Source organism: Ctenocephalides felis, unplaced genomic scaffold (assembly GCF_003426905.1).
Source record: "Ctenocephalides felis isolate EL2017-DRISC unplaced genomic scaffold, ASM342690v1 CF-g0.4_SCAFFOLD_03573, whole genome shotgun sequence".
Lineage (NCBI taxonomy): Eukaryota > Metazoa > Arthropoda > Insecta > Siphonaptera > Pulicidae > Ctenocephalides > Ctenocephalides felis.
In genome coordinates, this window is record NW_020539727.1 from 16,966,524 (window position 1) to 16,986,838 (window position 20,315).

The 20,315-nt window shown below is 27.2% G+C and overlaps 2 protein-coding genes across 2 annotated transcripts in view; both read right to left on the bottom strand.

The window, feature by feature from the left end:
- The window catches only part of LOC113389002 (fasciclin-2-like), a gene marked incomplete at its 3' end in the record, with an annotated part of 39,962 nt that overhangs the window by 17,357 nt on the left and 2,290 nt on the right, over nt 1-20,315 (bottom strand).
- Nucleotides 2,064-20,315, bottom strand: part of LOC113389001 (fasciclin-2-like) — a 621,753-nt gene continuing 603,501 nt past the window's right edge. The window contains exons 9-12 of the mRNA XM_026626031.1: nt 18,281-18,576; nt 16,658-16,793; nt 14,324-14,513; nt 2,064-2,271 (exon numbers count right to left, since the gene is read on the bottom strand). Coding sequence (XP_026481816.1) covers nt 2,069-2,271; nt 14,324-14,513; nt 16,658-16,793; nt 18,281-18,576 — 825 coding nt within the window. The 3' untranslated portion in view covers nt 2,064-2,068. The remainder of the gene's footprint in view (nt 2,272-14,323; nt 14,514-16,657; nt 16,794-18,280; nt 18,577-20,315) is intronic.

Consider the following 20,315-nt stretch of genomic DNA (forward strand, 5'->3'; position numbering starts at 1 on the left):
GGACTATTGTTTTTCAGTTTTGCGCGACGATCAGCCGAACCGTTTCTTCGTAAATAGCATAAAAATGGAAAATTGGTCGTCCACGTTTTAGCCCGCAATTCTGAATCGATTTTGAAAATTCAAAAATCGTTCGATAGATATTGGTTGGGAATCATGCTGATTAATTTTTGGTAAAGATCGGCCGGGCCGTTTTCTTGTAATAAAGTGTAAATTTTTTTTCTCGACGGTAGATACCATAGTCTTATAGATCATACTAAAATATTACGGCCCTATGACAAGTCGTTTAATTTTGAAAATTCGTCAAAGTTTGCAAAAATTAGTTTCGTTTTTTTTGGCGTTTGTCAAAATTAGACCCTTCATCGACATTTGCTCAAAAACGCACAATTTCTTGTAATTAACTGTTAAAAAATTAATTATCGATGATTTTTATGTATAATAATGTTAATGCCACTAATTAACCGTTTTGCTCTTAAATATTTTTGTCTACATCAGATTTTAATAAGTCTTCACCCTAAATATTATTGGCTGATTATCAAATTGAGACTTTTAATATTTTTTTTAAAACTGATTTTATCACTGTTAGTTAACTAAATACACTTTTAATATTAAAACGTATATTTTAATTTTAAATAATGCCAAACATTTAGTTACCCTAGTTTAACTTAAATTTCAGACCCTGACCAAAATTTTTTGATTTTCTGCTATTTTTGGTGGTTAAATTTTGGTGCTATTAAATTAATTGTTTTAATTAATTTAGTTATTTAATTTTTTTTTATTAGTACGCTCTTAACGATTGTTTAAATCTTTAAACCGATAATAAACATTATTTTTAAAATTGAGCTTGAATTTCACTCTAATTAAATTTTACTATTCGTGCTAAAGAAATCAATTATTTTACCTTAAAATTAATATTTTTGTTATTATTATTTTGTTATTTGCCAGTTACAATCAAGGTTTATTCTAAATTTTACTCGATTTTTCTTAAAGTTTTAAAAGTTCTTTTTCATTTAGTTAATATACATTTACTTTTATACTTGAATTTTATAAAATGGTTTACTTGATTTCGCAAAATTAGTTCATTTATTAGATTATTAGTAAATTATTTATGATTCATATTAGTATGTTTATATTAGTAAATGAGATGAGCATTTTTATGTCATAAATACAATACAAAAGCATGTATGATAGTGAAAGAATTAAATTAAATAATATATATACAATGAGATTAAGGTCAATGTTATGTTATTTTTGTGTTGAAGCTAAATTATTGGTGGTTAACAAATCCTCATAGCAAATTATAATATTTTATATAAAATTTTAATAATAAAATTAAAAAATGCTTCAAAATCATATATATATATATATATATATATATATATATATATATATATATATGATAATTTTGTCGACGTTGATACATATTTGAAGTATTATGCAGTCCAATCGTCGAATAAAAAAGATTAAAATAGATTTTTTTTATTCCATTAAACGTTTCGATACTCAATGTGTGCCATCATTCAGTATATAAAATTTCTTAAATTAAATATAATGTGGGAATCAAGCAGGCTGGTCATGAGAGAAAAAAACAATTGAACTTGTCATATTTTCATAGCATTAATTTTTATAGTCAATAAATTTTATATATTTTTATACAAGTTGAGTTTATACTTTCATATTAATTACTACTCCCACAATAAAATTCATTAAACACTAAACTTGTGCAAAAGAACATCATACCTTATAATAATTAATAAAAAGAGATATTATAGAAGCACATATTGCTATCTTATATTGCGTGTTCGCTCGCTGTGCATAGAAATACAAATAAATTCAAGGTTAAGCGGCACGTGAGGTAGAGTGAGTGGATGCGGGGTGTAAGAAACAAAAGAGAAATGAGAACAGAGAATGGATATAATTTTTTTTATTCGACGATTGGAATGCAAAATACTTCAATATATATATATATATTATATATATATATATATAAACTAAAAATTTTCAGGTCTTTTACCAATGAGGATTTATTATACAACCACCCCAAAAATTTTTATATCGATCCTCCTCCTACTCACCTTCCCAATTTGGCCGCCTCCTCGTCGTCCGTCGGTTTTGTTCTGGCGTGGCAGGCGGCCGCCAAAAGTCCGGCCCTGGCAACGCAGTAGCAACTGAGGTCAACCAAGAGCAAAAGAAGCACGACTGCTCCGACGGCGATTCCGACGATCGCCGAACTGCTCAACGAGGGGCCCTCGGAACGCACTACCGAGTCCATCCCTGGGCAAAAAATAAAAGATAGATTCATATATTAGTTGGGGTATGAGAGATTTAGAAGATTTTTTTGTATGATGGTGAAATATAATAGGTTGTCAAATATCTCCCTTCCGCCTTTTTGTATTATAAACCAAGAGCAAAAAAGCGGAAGGGAGATATTTGACAACCTAATTTTTTGTTAAATAAATATCTAATAATGCAGATGTGTGTTATAAGTTTAGATGTTTAAAATAAATTCAGAAACAGGGAAATGAAAAAGCAGAAATGATTTTGTATAAGAAAACCACCGTTTAAATGAGGTTTGTTAGCAATTATAAATAAATTAATAATAAATACTTAAATAAAATTGTGATAAATTAAGCACGTTTTAGTAAATTGAGTTATAATTGTTTATTAAACGTTAGTAATACTAACTAGTATTACTAACGTTAGTTTGAATAAATTCTGTTCGAATTGTAGTACAGTCGGGTTAGAAAAGTCCATATTGTGTTTTAAAGTATAAATATGCTCCGCAATCATAGTTTTAAATTGTCTCGGATTTTTTTAATTGTTTTTATGTTGTTGTAAACGTTTCATTAAATTCTGGCTTGTTTCTCCTATGTAAATTAAATTACAATCTAGACAATTAATTTGATAAACGAGATTTCTAAGTCGTTCGATATTAAAAGGGGTTTTTGTTTTGGTAAAAGTAGTACTAGTCGTTGTACTAAAATTGTTTACAAGTCGGATTACATTATAATTATTTATTAAACGTTAGTAATACTTTTCGAAAAAATATCTATTAATTTGTCTTCTATGATTTATTTGTATGGTAATTTTATCATCTTTTGTAAATTGTGATTAATTTTTCTTCTATAAATTATTTGTGTGGTAAATTGCATTATTTTGTGGAAACCCTTAGTTCAATTTTTACACAAATTAAATCTAAGTTTAATCCTGACCGCCTCAGGAACTTGGTATATCAGATTAATTATCTATTGAACTTTTTTATAATCTGTTATATCTCGGACAAAAGCTCAAACTTTAGATAACGACCTATAAAGCTTTAGAAACTAGCAAAACCTGAGTATAAACGTCTTTATCAACATTAAAATAACTCAAAAAATCCTAAACAATTCAAGACGATGCTAACCGAACATATTATTAATTTAAACCATAATATAGATTTTTTCAACCCAAAAATTTTACATTTTGAAGAGAACGTAAAAGAAATTAAAAATTAATAATAGATACTTAAATAAATTAAGCAAGTTTTAGTAAATTAAGTTATAATGATTTATCAAACGTTAGTAATAATTTTCGAAAAAATATTTATTAATTTGTCTTCTATGATTTTTGTTTGGTAATTTTATCATCTTTTGTAAATTGTGATTAATTTGTCTTCTATAAATTATTTGTGTAGTAAATTGCATTATTCTGTGAAATTAGTAAATAATTTTAACAAATTAATTCTATAAAAAAATTCATAATTAAATAGAAGTTCAAAAAATATTACATAATTTGTAGATTTTAGAAATATCTAGAATATAATTTATTACATAATTTTCGAAAAAATATCTATTTTATCGTTTTTGTAAATTGTGATTAATTTGTCTTCTTACAAATATTTGTGTGGTAATTTTATCATCTTTTGAAAATTATGATTAATTAGTCTCTTGTCTTTATATGATTAGTAAATAATTTTAACAAATTAATTTAAAAAAAAATCATAATTAAATAGAAGTTTAAAAAATATTGCATTATTTGTTGTTTTTAGAAAAATATAGAATATAATTTTGATTCCATAATTCACTGCCATCGAGTATTGTGATAAATTTAAATATCTGATTTTTTATTTGTTTTTTCACAAATAGCGTCAAAAAATTGTAAAAACTAATTAAATTTCGATATAACTCTGAATGAAAAGTATATCTCTATAATTTAGTATAAAGAAATTGTTTTCAAATTATATATTAATTAAATGTAGAGTTATTTTATTATATAAGCAAAATATGAGTGTTTTATAAAATTACTTGTTTTTCACAAGTTTTGTCAATAAGTTGTAAAATTTAATTAAATTACGATATAACTCTGAATAAACATTAATCTCTGTAATTTAGTATATAGAAATTATTGTTTTTTTAATTTTAGTGCAATAAATTCTTTGAAATAAAATTTCAAATTTGATAGTAATTAAATGTAGAGTAAATTAGTTACAAATTTGCATATTTGAATTTTTCATAAAATTACTTAGAAATAATTAGAAAAAAATAAATTCTTTGAAAAAATAGCAAAAATTATTTGAACATTTTCTAGTACTATTAATTAATTAAACGTAGAGTAAATTGGTTAACAATTTGCATATTTTAATTTTTCATAAAATTTAGTTAGATTTTTTAAAATTAATTTATCATCAAAATAAAAAAGATGTTATTTTATTAGATAAAGAAAATATGAGTTTTTTTTAAATTACTTAGCAAAAAATGAATTCTGAATAGATTTTGAAAAAATTTAACATTTTCTGGTACTGGTTCTATAATTTATTGCTGAGTCTAATTTTGCTGTCTAAAAATTTAGTAAATTTTCTTTGTAAATATTTTTTATATATTGTAATAACTTCTATATCTATTTGTGCATTTTATAAAAATAATTCCTGCATAATTTAATTTAGAAAAAAATCTTCTCTACATTTTTAAGACTTCTCTACATTTTTTAAGTAAATTGTGAATATACTCTATAATCCATTTAATATTATGAGCACATAAAATTTTGGTTTCCATAAGATACTTTCTATCACGTGCCTAAAAATATATTATTCATAAATTATTATTTTTCAAATGTATATGTGTGTTTAAATGTTTAAAATAATATAAATAAATTTTTATAAAATAATTACAATAAATAAATACAATCCGTTTAAATTGTTCAAGTGTCTACATGCAAACAAAACAGTACAAAATAAATAAATAAGCATACAAAATATTAGTAAGCAAAACTTAAAAAATAATAATTATACAAATACACAAACATAAATATCTACATAGTTTGTCCAATTTTTTTTTTAAAAAACCCTCAAAATTTTATTCTATTAGGTGAAGTCTACATACAAATTAAATCAAACAGAAAGCGTGAAGTGCACTGCTTATGTAATGTAGACCGAGCCTAATATTTGTTAATAAATTAGACAAACTATTTATTTATTTATTTATTAATTATAAATAAATTTATAAAGCGAATTACCTAAAATTCAGGAGGCACAGAATCCATCTTGAGAAACACAACATAATAGCAGACACTTCACACGATTCAGTTTTTTAAAATTAATACAAAACAAAATAATAATTAAATTTCAAAAATTTTCGTAGGACAATTTAGTATAAGTATTGTAGAATTGATGTACACAAAAAAATTTTGGGTTGTCTAACAAAATTTTGTGTAATTTACCAAAATGTACGGAAAATACATTTTGAGGTTAAAAGGAGTGCTTGCATAATAAAAATTGGTGGCGGTGAGATTCAAATTTTCAAAAATCAATTTTTTTTGTACATCAATTCCCAAAAATCAAAAAGTCCACCTGGCCATCAAAAAAGCCATCAGCCATTCAAAAAAAAAAAAAAAAATTATCACTTCACAAAAGCAAAATAAACAAATAGCCTTTAAAATTTTACAGAACATTATTTATTATTGCAATACTTAATAATATTATAATTAATTTAATTAATTATTTTAAATATATACATCTTGCGATACGATTAAGTTTGAAAATTTTCGAACACAAAATTTATAAAATTTGATCTACTAGCAACAACACGTTTATTTTTTTTTTACAAAATTATTACAACTTTATGTGGTGACACTGAGGATTTAAAATTTTATGATGACAATTAAAAATAGTAAAAAATTTACATGCAAATTTAGACATATATATATATATATATATATATATATATATAATTTTTTTTACTTGTCCTCATATCATGCACCATTTTTTTTTATAACAAGTGCCACCACATTTCAACATTTATATTTTATTTCAAAAACGACATTTACTATCTAAGTAATTAATTTATCAAATTTATTAAATTTTATCTATATTTATATTTATATTTCGCACCATTACGTAAATGAGTAGAGTCAAAAAAATGTATTTTTGACTCGATATTATTGTCCGATATATTTTTAATAAAAATTTAAAATGTTTTTAGCATGTTTTAATGTATTTGTTGTTCAGTAAAAAACTAAAATTTATAATTATAATTATATATATATATATAATTATATAATGTAAAAACAAAAATGTATAAATTTATTTGGAGATGTTAGCTAACATCACATGCTACTTTTAATTTCAAGACCCACTAAAATAAATATGCCAGCTAACATCTAAACCCATATATATATATATATATATATATATATATATATATATATATATATATATATTGTGCAGAATGCAGCCCTGGATTAAATGCATTTAAGATTTTTATCAAACAAAAGTTGTCCATTTGTCAAAAATCTAAAAAATCTAAAAAATCCACAAATAGGCCCAAGCCTCAAAACAAAGAATTCCAAAAAAGAATTCCAAAATAATGCTGATTCTAATAAGAATGTTAAAGTTCCAATTAGAATAACTTAATTTTGATATTCTAATTAATTATCTAAAATTTTAGGTTCAATTTTAATTCAAAATGCTTGATGAGCCTAAATTTGGAAAAAATCTAAAATTAAGGTTGTCTAAAGTTTAACTATTCAAAATTTATAGACTTTTCCAAGACAGTCTAATATTAGCTCAATATAAAATTCGAGAAGTCAAAAATCAAGACAGCCTAATATTAAATTGGAATATTTTTGGGACAGCCTAAAATCAGAACATCCTAAAATTAGGACAACCTGGAGTCGTGATAAAAATGTGAGACAAAAATATTATTGGCTATAAATTGGAATTGGATATCAATTTTAATTTAAAATATTTAGTGGGCCTAAAATTAGGCAAAGTTTAAAATTGAGGTTGTCTGAAGATTAACTGTTCAAAATATATAAATATTTTCAAGACAGTCTAATATTAGATCGATATAACATTCAAGAACTCAAATACAAGACAGCCTAATATTAAATTAAAATATTTTTGGGTTAGCTTAAAATCAGATCATCTTAAAATTAGGACGACCTAAAATTGTGAGATACAAATTCTATTTTTGTCAACAAAATTGAGGCAAGATGAAATTATGATGGCTATAATTTAGATAAAAGAAAATTAAGACAACCAGAAGTCGTATTAGGCCAATATTGGTAAACAAAACTTTAACAAGCTAAATTTGGAAGTAAATAGTCTTTGGAAAGCTTAAAATTAGCTAAAAATAAGACTGCGGAAGCCTCAAATTTCGACAGTCGATAATTAGGACATTCTAGAATTATATTAGATTGAAATTAGAGTATCCTAAAATTGAGACTGAATAAAAACATTGGAAATCCTAACATTACTTCAGAATAAAACGAAAAAAGAACAGCCTTAAATTTTCAACAGATTAAAATAAGAATACCGCAAGATTGAAGATTGATAAGACAATGTTATACTAAGACTGAAAAAATTTTGGACAACCTAAGATTTAGATTTAAAACTGACAAAAATAAAGATAAAGCCTAAAATCCTCAAGGCATCCTCAAATTCAGACAACTTAATATCAGATCATAATAAAATTGGGCAAAATTTTATGGAAAAAACTAAGACCTTAAATTTGAAACAGCCTTTAAATATTGACAAGACAGTCCAATATTGAGGCTGAAGAAATTTTGGACAACCTAAATTTCACATTAAAACTGAAAAAATAAAGATAAAGCCTACAATGCTCAAGGCATCCTCAATTTCAGACAACTTGATAATATATCATAATAAACTTGGGCAAATTTAAACTTTGAACAGCCTGAACAGAAATTTGTTGAAAAAATTAAGACCTTAAATATGACACAGCCTTAAAATAAGATCAGAATAAAATTTAAGTGACATAAGAATGAAATTGAGAAGTCCTAAGACTTGGACCTTGGAATAAAATTGAGAATAAAATTTGGCAATCATAAATTTGAGCCCTAGATCAAAATAAAATGGGAAAGCCCTTAAATTTGAACGAACCTAAAATTTGAGAGCCGTAAAAATTAGGCCAGTATATAATTCAAATATCCTAAATTTGGGACAACTTACATTTAGTTTAAAATAAATTGAAATAAAAAAGTACTGTTTAAAATCAAGACAACCTAAAATAATTGCTAAAATTTTTTGGATTGGCCAAAGATTGGCTAAAAATAAATTTAAGGCTAAAAAAATCAATAAAGTGTAAAATAACAAAAAAACAAAAATGTTATAGATTAAAGTTGAAACACAAAGTTAGGACAACTCATAATTATTAATTAGAATTTTAAGAAAAGTGGGTATGTACAAAAATTAAGATAACATAAAAATAGGACTGCCTTAAACTTTGAACAGCATGAATTTTGGACAATTTGAGTAGAAAATTATAACAAAATTTCCACCGAATAAAATTGATACCAAAAAAGTTGGTCAACAACTAAAATGGATTTAAAAGAATTGTAAAACAAATGGGGATAGTCTCTGTCAGAACAAAATTGGGAGTACCTAAAATAGGAATAGAATATGTAATTGAAATAGGAAAAATTTAGAACAACCTAAAAACATAATTGTTTAACATTGAATTAAAAATTAGGACAATCTATTATTGACAGCCTAAAATTTGGATTTTAGACATTACAATTAATTCTATTTATTCAAATAAAAATTGAGGCTAAACTGAATCAAATTGAGACTCTGGAACAACCACAACTTAGACCTCAATTTTAAAAAAATATATATATAATCATAACCGAGTCTTGCAAATAATTTAATTGTGCAAATTGTAGTTGCAACCCCCAAAGCTACATTCTGTAAAACCCCTTTTAAAAAATATTTTTGCAAAAAAACATGCCAGTGTAAACAAACCTATCAAAAAATATACATCTCACAAATAACATTTATATGAAACCAAATTTAGGGTACGAATTAACCACATACAAAATGCAAAATTTTAAATAAAATATCATATTAAATACAATATTTTAACTATTCGCACCCTAAAACATCTTCAACATGCTCTTATATATTTTTCAAAAAAATATAATTTTATAATATCTTAATATAATATTTAATAATAATAATAATAAAACTAACTAAGACATGTACAATCATTAAGCACAAATTTTTTTACGTCATGCACGCCCAGAAATAAAATTTTTAATTTTTTTTTTTGAAAAATAGAGAGCCTTTAATAAAATATTAAAATATTTAAAATTTGGCTGAAGCGTACACGCACTAGTAATAAAAATATTAAATTATTAAAAACAAAAAACGTATTGAAGTATAATGTTACACGTAACATAAACCTATATTAGCCCAGGTCGAAAATTTTTTTGTTCTGTTTTGTGATTTTTGGGTATACCGAGTTGTTATATGGTGTTATGATATTAGACAATATTGTAGAGAATTCAATTTTGTACAATTTTTTCTAATATATTATTTATCTCGCATAAATAGTTTGGAAGATATAAATATTTTAGCAAAACCATGCACGTGCTCAAAAAATTTCTTGAAACTTGTTTTCGACGGTTTTTAAAAGTATACCAAAATGTTTTAGGAACTTTTGGATTAGAAAAAAATATTTGTTATTTAATAACGTAAAAATTTTCTTAATACATCATTCATATTAAACAAATGGTTTAAAAGTTACAAAATATATTAAAAAGTGATGCACTCAAGTAAAACCAATGGAACCAATCACAGTTGTACTTGAAATTCCAAAAAGTTGATTTTCAATTTAGATTTAAAAGTATACCGAGTTGCTGTAGATCACCAAAATATTAGTAAAAGTTGTTCTTTGTTGAATTTTAAATAAACTTTTTTAATACTCCATGTATATTAATCGAGTGGTTTAAAAGTTACAATAAATATTAAAAAGTGATGCACTCAAGCAAAACCAATCGAACTAATCACAGTTGTACTTGAAATTCCGCAAAAGTTGATTTTCAATTTAGTTGTAAGAGTATACCGAGTAGCTGTAGGTCCTCAAAATATTAAAAAATGTTGTTTATTATTATATTTTAAATAAACTTCTCTTATACTCCAATTATATAAATCGAGTAGTTTAGAAGTTACAAAAAATATTAAAAAGTGATGCGCTCGAGCAAAACCAATAGAACCAATCATAGTTGTACTTGAAATGCAAAAAGTTGATTTTCAATTTAGATTTAAAAGTATACCGAGTTGCTGTAGGTTTCCAAAATATTAAAAAAAGTTTTTGATTATTAAATTTTCAATAAACTTTTCTAATACCCCAATTATATTAATCGAGTGGTTTAGAAATTATGGCAAATATATAATTGTCATGCACTTAGGCAAAACTTCGGAGTTAAACTTGAAATGTAAAAACTAAATTTTCAAAATCTAATTTCAAAATCAATTTCGAAGTATACAGAGTTGCCCTAGAATTTTTCACAATTAGAAAAATTTGTACAAAATTTAATTCTAAACAAATTTGTCTAAAACATCATTCACATTAAACCAAAGGTTCTAAATCTGTGAAAGATCTTGGACCAATCATAGTTGTACTTGAAATTCCAAAAAGTCGATTTTGAAGTACACCGAGTAGCCCTAGAGTTTTCCACCATTAGAAAAATTTGTACAAAATTTAATTTTTAACAAACTTGTCTAGTACATCATACACCAAAGGTTCCAAAACTGTGTATAATATAAACAATAAATGCATAACTAGTACATTTGGCTAATATGGGTTCCATCCAATTTTCATGCCCAAATTTTTTAGACAAAACACAAAAAAATATACTTACACTTTTCATGTAACACACAAAACAATTCAAACGGATTATCTTAATTAAATTATTAATATTTATATATATTAAATTATAAATTTAACATAAAATAAAACTAGCTTCACTGGCATCGAATTTAAAACCTTATTAGGTTTGGTAAAACCTTATTAGATTTGGTAAAACCTTATTTTTTGGTTTTAGTAGAAAATTATAAACTATTCTAAGGATGAGAAAATATTTTTTGAAATTATAGGTGATAACAAAAATTCAGAGACTAAAACTATTATGAGACATGTAAACAACATTCATATCAAATTGTATATATATATATATATATATATATATATATATATATATAAATTCTCCTAAACAAAACCAAAAAGATCTAAAATCAACAATCACATCACATGCTTCCTAAACAAACATCCAAAACATGAAAGTGCAATGTCCAAAAAAACCTTATAATCAAAAAATAAAAATTTATCGTGTCAATTTATAAAATTCCTTGTCCAAAACTAAAAAGTGTGCATCAAAAAAATGATATTTAGTGTCAATTACAAAATTATTTTGGTCTCCTTGATATGTGTCGCGATGGCAGTGAACATTGGTGCACAAAGTTACAAAAAATTTAAAATTCTAGTAAAATAAATAAATAAAATATATTTGCTATATTTATATTGCATTATGATTTAATCGCAAATTTTAAAATCGATGTTAAAAGTATAAATCCATAAATCCTGATGTCGACATCCTGATGTTGAATAGTTGCACCAGATGTTGAACTTCCATAATACACACCTGCGGCAGCAGTGGTGGAAAAAAATAGGATGTAGATAAACAACTTGAAAGGAAGTTGTTTTTATGGGATGATAAATTGCAAACTTTTGCAATTAATTCACAATTAGAAAAAAATGGTAGTTTTAGCAGAAGTATCAACATTGCGTCCAAAAGAGTAATGGTTAGAACATCCAATGTAATTTTGGAAACAAAATTGGTTCACTCTAGCAATTTTTTTAATAAAAGCATTTTAGTAATATCAATAAAGACATCAACTACTTGATTTGGCTTTTAAAAATTTAAGAAGAACGTCCTAATCTAATTAAGGCTATTAAACTATAACTTGTAAAATGGCCAATAATAAAGAAATATTGATGTTTCCACTTTCAAAACGTTCACAATTTTTTTTAACTTCCCGTAGGGTAGTTATAGTAATGGGCCGAAAATCGAAAATGAAAATTTTTGCATTTCTTGGCGTTTTGAAGGTTTCTGAACATTTTACTGGCATACCTCAGAAACTAAATGGATGTGTGTGTGTGTGTTTGGTATGTCCGCATTTTTTCGTCCACGTTTTCGGGCGCACGGATCAACCGATTTGAATGGTTTAAAAAACATTCGATCCCTATTAATAGGGAGTTGTGCTGATTAGTTTTTGGCAAAGGCAGGTCCAGCCGTTACGGAGATATGGAGCAAAGAGTGCAGAAAATAAAAATCGAGTTTTTGAGAGTACGGATCATCCGATTTGTATGATCCAAAAAACATTCAGTTCGTAATGATTAGGATAAGAGGTGATTAGTTTTTGGCAAAGACAGGTCCCGTTATTTCGAAAATACAGAGCTAAATGTGCAAAAATGGCAGTTTTTGAGAAAACTAAGCGTCCGATTTAAATGATCTAAAAAACTTTCTGCTTGTATTGACAGAACAATTGCTTCTGCGGATAAAAAATTATTACATCTTTTTTTTATTTTCCACAGAATATTTTTGTAATTTTGGATTAAAAATTCAAAAAAATTACCCGGGCTAAGCATAGTCTAAGCGCCACTCTGGTACAAATGTTTACCCAAGTGCGTTTAGACTGTTTATATACTGGAGCAAAATTCCAATTTTGTGAAAACTATTGAAAAATGTGAAAATGCCGCCAAGCTAAGCACAGTATAAGTGAAAATGTCGCACAGAATTATTTGCAAATGCGTTTAGACTGTGACTATACGGGAGCACTTTTCCAATTTTATGCAAATTAGCAACTATTTTTTTTTTTGAAATTGAATTCGAAATGAAATGACGATTGTTAATGTTCTGGAGATAAATTGATTTATGATTTACATTTGATTTGCTCAGATATAACAATAAGATAGCAAAAATAATGAAAGTTACAGTATTTGTAATAATATATTTGAAACCGTTTAAAATTTCTTGAATATTTCATTAAGGTACGGGAAGTTACAGCAATTTGCCTTAAAGCACGATGCCATACACCACTAGTTAATTTTTATATTTCCAAAAATGCTAAACCCAATTATTTGACACAAACGCATAAAAAATCAAACATTACTTCAATTATCCAACAAAATTCTGGGTTACCAATTTCATCAATTCTGGTGCTTTTAGTTTTTTTTCTACTTCCTCACAGAAAAAACCTGAACAGTAAAGATTTTTCAACAAAGTTTACTGTTTGAATTGAATTCCAAAAGTTTAACACATTTTTTGGCCACATTGTTGTTACTTTTTGCTTCCAAATGATGAAAATTTTCATGAAATGATGGAACACATGATATATTATATTGGTTTTATGTAAAACACTACTATTTTGCATCATGTAAGTCTCATTCATACTAATTTTGTAAAGTTCAGGACTTGCAAATGCAATTTTGGTAAAAATTGGACACAAATCCAATAAGAAAAGACGCGAATCCAACAAGAAAAGTATAAATCCAACTGGAATCTGGTCAGATTCTAATAAAAATCTCTTGGTTAGACAAATTTAGATGCCAAAAAAAATTTTGTTTATATTGTTTGTGGTTGTCGTCGTTTTAAGGAAAATTTTGTTAAATTAGATCAGTGCACTTCAAGGAACTTTTATGGTAAATCGCAATAAATTGTTTAAATTGTACCAATATGTGCACCATCTACATGCACCACAAACGCACCATACTTTGCATTTTTAGTAATTGCCATTTTTTATTATAAATTTGGTAAAAATATCTCAAGGCACACCAAGAACGATAGCTAGATAAAGGGTTTTATCCCGGTTTAATTTTTTACATCCAATTATCAACCACAATCACACCAGCTCCCAATCCAATCAACCACACAGAAATCTCAACCAAACCAGCACTTCCCCTATAAAACAATCTGCCAGCGTTCTTATATTTAACCCTATCGCTATCATTATTGCTATTCGAATAAAAATCCTCCCCATCAAACTCACCTCGAGCAGTCTTCAGCAGAATTTGAGCCGGTGGTGAATCTCCAAGGGCGTTGTGAGCCCTTAATTCCACCTTGTAGTGAGAATCTGCCAAAAGGTCGTTGAGTTCGTGGGCCGTTGTCTCGAAGGCTCGAAGTTCTCTGGCGTTGCACAAGGAGTCTAGCTCGGTCCAGGCTCCGTTTTGTCTCTGAACCTGGGGGAAAAAATATAGATGACATATTGATGAGAAATCAAAAATAGAATGATAAATAATATTAGCCCTTTTTTTAACTTCCCGAAGGAAAAGTTTATGTTTTCATCAAAAAATCCGATTCGCTAATTTTATGTTTTCTCGACGTTTCAAGCCATCCTGAATCGAATGAGACCAACATTTGAAAAAAGTATGTGTGTGTGTGTGTGTGAACACATTTTTTGCCGTAAATCGTTTTGGATTTGAAATTGATTGAGAAATCAAAAATGGAATGATAAATAATATTAGCCCTTTTTTAACTTCCCGAAGGAGAAGTTTATGTTTTCATCAAAAAATCCGATTCGCTAATTTTATGTTTTCTCGACGTTTCAAGCCATTCTGAATCGAATGAGACCAACATTTGGTGTATATATTTGGTTAGGAAAAAGTATGTGTGTGTGTGATCAGATTTTTTGCCGTAAATCGACATGTTTTCAAAAACGGCTGGACCGATTTCAAAAATTTATAAATCATTCGATGTATCTCGATGAGGACTATTGTTTGTCAGTTTTGCGCGGCGATCGGCCAAGCCGTTTCTTTATAAATCGCAGAAAAGTGAAAAATTTTTCGTGCACATTTTAGCCCGCAATTCTGAATCGATTTTGAAAATTCAAAAACTGTTCGAAACATATTGGTTGGGAATCGACCTGATTAGTTTTTGGTAGAAATCGGCCGGGCCGTTTTCTTGTAATAAAGTTTTTTAAAAAAAATCGAAGATATTCACGATTTTGTTTTTGACGGTATATACCATAGTCTTCTAGATCATACTAAAATATTACCGCCCTACGGCCACTCGTTCAGCTTTAAAAATTCGTCAAAGTTTGGAAAAATTAGTATGGTCTTTTTGGCATTTGTCAAAATTAGAACTTTCATCGACGTTTGCTCAAAAACGCCTGAACCGATTTCAGATATTTAAAAAGCATTTGATGTATCTTGATGAGGATTATCGTTTCTCAGTTTTGTGCGACGATCGACCGAGCCGTTTCTTTGCAATTTGTAAAAAAGTGTTAAACTTTTCGTCCACATTTAAGCTCATTCTACCGAATCGATTTTAAAAAATCAAAAACAGTTCGAAAGATATTAGTTGGGAATGATACTGATTAGTTTTAGGTGAAAATCTACCAAGCCGTTTTCTTGTAATTAACTCTCTTATAGAACTTACTGATATATTACGGCCTTACGACAAGTAATTAAATTTTAAAAATTTATCAAAGTTGAGAAAATGAGTAGTTTTTTTTACGTTTGTTAAAATTAAAATTAGATGATTTACTTGGTATAACGATAGAGTGTTCGTTCGTTTTCAATTATGTGTAATGAATCCACCCGGAATACTTTTAATCACTCATAAATTAATTCATTTTATCGCTGCACAAAACTGACAAAAGATAGTCCACATTAAAATACATCGATTGTCTTTTAAATTTTTGAAATCGGTTCAGGCGTTTTTGTGCAATCGTCGATGAAAGTTATAATTTTGACAAACGCCAAAAAAATGACACTAATTTCTGCAAACTTTGACGATATATTAAAATTTAACGACTTGTCGTAGGACCGTAATATTTTAGTATGATCTAGAAGACTATGGTAACTACCTCCAAAAAATTAATCATAAAAATCGTCGAAATTTTTTATTAAAAAACTTTATTACAAGAAAACGGCCCGGCCGATCTCTACCAAAAACTAATCAGCACGATTCCCAACCAATATCTATCGAACGTTTTATGAATTTTCAAAATCGATTCAGATTTCAAAAATTTTTCACTTCTCTGCGATTTACAAAGAAACGGCCAGGCCGATCGTCGTACAAAACTCAGAAATTGTCAGAAACGCTAGTCCTCATACAGATACATCGAATGGCTTTTAAATTTTTGAAATCGGTCCAGCCGTTTTGGAGAAAACGTCAATTTACGGCAAAAAATCTGTTCACACACACACACACAAACACACACTCATACTTTTTTCAAATTTGGTCTCATTCGATTCAGAATGGCTTGAAACGTCGAGAAAACATAAAATTAGCAAGTCGGATTTTTTGATAAAAACAAACTTCTCCTTCGGGAAGTTAAAAATCAGTTCATATAAGATTTTTAATAGATTTGGTGACTTACTGGGCAGTATCTCAATTGGTAGTAGTCGATAGGTTCGCCGTTGTCTGCAGGTATCTTCCACCTTAATTCATAATGATCGGCGTATGGCGATGTTACAATTCCTCCATCGACTTCGTTTGAAACACCAACTAAAAGTCTGAAAGGATACAAAAAATATTCGTAAAAATTCGACACAAATCTTGTCCTCTTGTATCTAAAAGTTGATTAGAAATAGGGTTTGTCGGTTTTCAAAAACCGGTTTTAAAAACCGTTTTTTTGGCGAAAATTATCGAATTCGAAAACCGGTTTTTTAGTGAAAAAAGTCGGTTTTCACTGTACAAATGGAAAATGACAAATATAGCCAAATATAAAAGATAGATGAAAGCGTCTTCATTCTTGAAATCATATCGGTTCAATAGCATTTGATATCTTATCAGTCTGCAATAGTTCCCAGAAAGGTTTTGTTCATATTAATTTAGATTTTTATACCAGTGTATATATTAATTTAAATCAGTGTGACTTCTTCTTGAAGTAACTTCCTCTACTCAAACTTAAAAAAAATGAGTTTTAAACCCTAGAAGTCACAAATTAAAGAACAAGAAACTCAAAATTATTATATCAGGCTTTAAAAATAATTAAGCATAATTTGGTCGCAAGTATGAGAGTATTTTCTATTTAAGAAAATTTTGTGAGTAAACAATAAAGGACACGTCTAAGTAACAATTCGATAGACGTTCTCAGTTTTTTTAAATCATATTTTATTAAACAAAAAAACAATTAGAATGTTTAAAATTAATTAATTAAAATTGCTCGGAACAGAAAATACGCGAGTTTAGCTTAAATGTTTTTAAAACTAAAATTGATATTAACAAGTATGTATCAACATGTATCTAATATTTTTTTTTTGTTAATTTAATGAATTTTTTTTTTAAATGTATTATTTTTAGTCATTCGAAAACTTTCCTTTCACTATCATAAAAATATTTTCATTCTTATATGTGAAAATGATGCAAAAATAACGAATAATTATTTTCAAAGTTATTTAGACAGACAGACAAAAGTATTTATTTCAATATTTAAAATACATTTTTCAGTGTTGCCTTTTGTACATACTTTTTTACCTGTGGGCATTTTATATGAGAAATATGTTTTTAATATATATGATAAATATAGTTTACAATATGTATACGATATGATTGTATGTGTGTACTAAAAAAAAAGAGAAAAATAATCTTTCTCCCAAAAAAAATACAGATTCTTTATATATTAATAATTATATGTTTTGTTGACTCCCCTTAAGAGAGAGGAGTCACATAAATAATATGCTCCTTATTTAGCCGCTATGGGTTGAAGTTATTTAATCACGATAAACTATTATTTTTCAGTTTTACTAATTAAAATTAAAATAATTTTGTTTACTATCCATAAAATTGAACAATAAATAAATTCAGTCGAATACTGCTCAAAATCACACTAAATTTGCGGATAAATAACAGGTTATTCGAGCAAAAATTTATTTTCTATATAAAATTCGAAAACCGGTTAAAACCGGTTTTTTAGTAAAATTAAAATTCGAAAACCGGTTTTCTAAAATGTCGGTTTTTGTATAAACCCTAATTAGGAATCAAAAGTTTTTTCTCTTACTTTGGTTCTTCTGGCGGCGATCTCCTAGGCGTAGCCTGTGCAATATTATTGCTATAAGGTCCAGGGCCAACAGCATTTGTGGCAGCAAATCTAAAATGGTAAATAGTCTCCGGCACCAAACCGTCTATCGTATAACTAGATTCAGCACTCCATGTAGCATTCCTTGCACCTCTCCAATCTAACTCTCTTTCTGGTTTGTATTGGCAAACATATCCCAAAATCGGCATACCATCATTGTCACCAGGACCCATAATGTCGAAGGACACGCTCGTGGCAGTTATTGTATTAATTTTAGCCTAAAAATAAATTATAGTTTTATCCGAAGTGGAAAAAAAATACTTGGGAAAAAATACTAAAAATTGTATATAAAAATATTAGGTTGGCAAATATCTCCCTTCCGCCTTTTTGTATTATAAACCAAAAGCAAAAAAGCGGAAGGGAGATATTTGACAACCTAATATAACCTATCGAAATATGGAAAAATTGAAAATTCGTTATTTTGAAAATTTCACACTAGTTGTGCCCCTTAATTTAAATCAGTGTGACTCCTTCTTGAAGAAGTAACTTGAATTTAATTATTAATTTATCCATTTTAATAAACTAGTTGATTTTATGAACTATTCTTTGCACCTTTCATTGTTTTCGCTTTAGGGTTTGTCGGTTTTCAAAAACCGTTTTTTTGGCGAAAATTATGAAATTTGAAAACCGGTTTTTAGTGAAAAAAGTCGGTTTTCACTGTATAAATAAAAAATGACAAATATAGCCAAATATAAAAGATAGATGAAAGCGTTTTGATTTTTGAAATCATATCGGTTCAATAGCATTTGATATCTTATCAGTCTGCAATGGTTCCCAGAAGAGTTTTTTATATAATAATTTAGATTTTTATACCAGTGTATATATTGTATACACTGTATAATTATATATACAGTGTATATATTAATACTAATGAAATATTTGACAAATTTGTACAAAATTAATCAACCTATAACATTTTCTAATATTATAAGTACCTACTAGGGTTTGTCGGTTTTCAAAAACCAGTTTTAAAAAACAGTTTTCTGGCGAAAATTATGGAATTCGAAAACCGGTTTGTTAGTGAAAAAAGTCGGTTTTCACTGTATAAATAGAAAATGACAAATATAGCCAAATATAAAAGATAGATGAAAGCGTTTTGATTCTTAAAATCATATCGGTTCAATAGCATTTGATATCTTATTAGTCTGCAATGGTTCCCAGAAAGGTTTTGTATATAATAATTTAGATTTTTATACCATTGTATATAATAGGTTGTCAAATATCTCCCTTCCGCCTTTTTGTATTATAAACCAAGAGCAAAAAAGCGGAAGGGAGATATTTGACAACCTAATATTAAGGGGCACAACTAGTGTAACCGCCTAAAAAAAAGGCGATTTTTGGGAATTTATATTAAAAAAAACTACTTTATCAATCATTTCAAAATTTCAGGAATATATTTATACAAGTTTTAAGAATACATAGTAAAATTTTAGAAACAAAAAATTAAATATTTTTTAAGTTATCGTCGATCTCCAACGGCGCGACAAAAAAAGACCCTTCACTGCTGCAGTAATTCCGGCCTTCTACGTGGATGAAATTTAAAAAAAAATATCTTGTCAAACTCGATAATATTGTCTGTAAAATGAACTACGATGAAGAAAAAAATCAAAAATTGACAAAATGATGGCGTTTTTTTAAAAAAAGTCGAGTTTTACCCAAAACTTTGGTCGTTTTTGGACTGCCAAAATTCGATTTTTGATCCGATCAAAAAATCGATAGTTCATTTTACGGAGAACTATATATAGAACATGTAAAAAAAATTTGATAGTGATCGGAGCATTTGTTTTCGAGTAATCACTGCAGCAAATGCGGAAAATGCTGTTTCGAAAAAAACGCGTTTAAAGATTAAATGATCGTTATACTATATACTATATATATACTCTTCAAATGGCTGTAACTCAAAAACTATTCAAGATATCGATTTAAAATTTTAGTATGTTATAAAGATATAACCTAT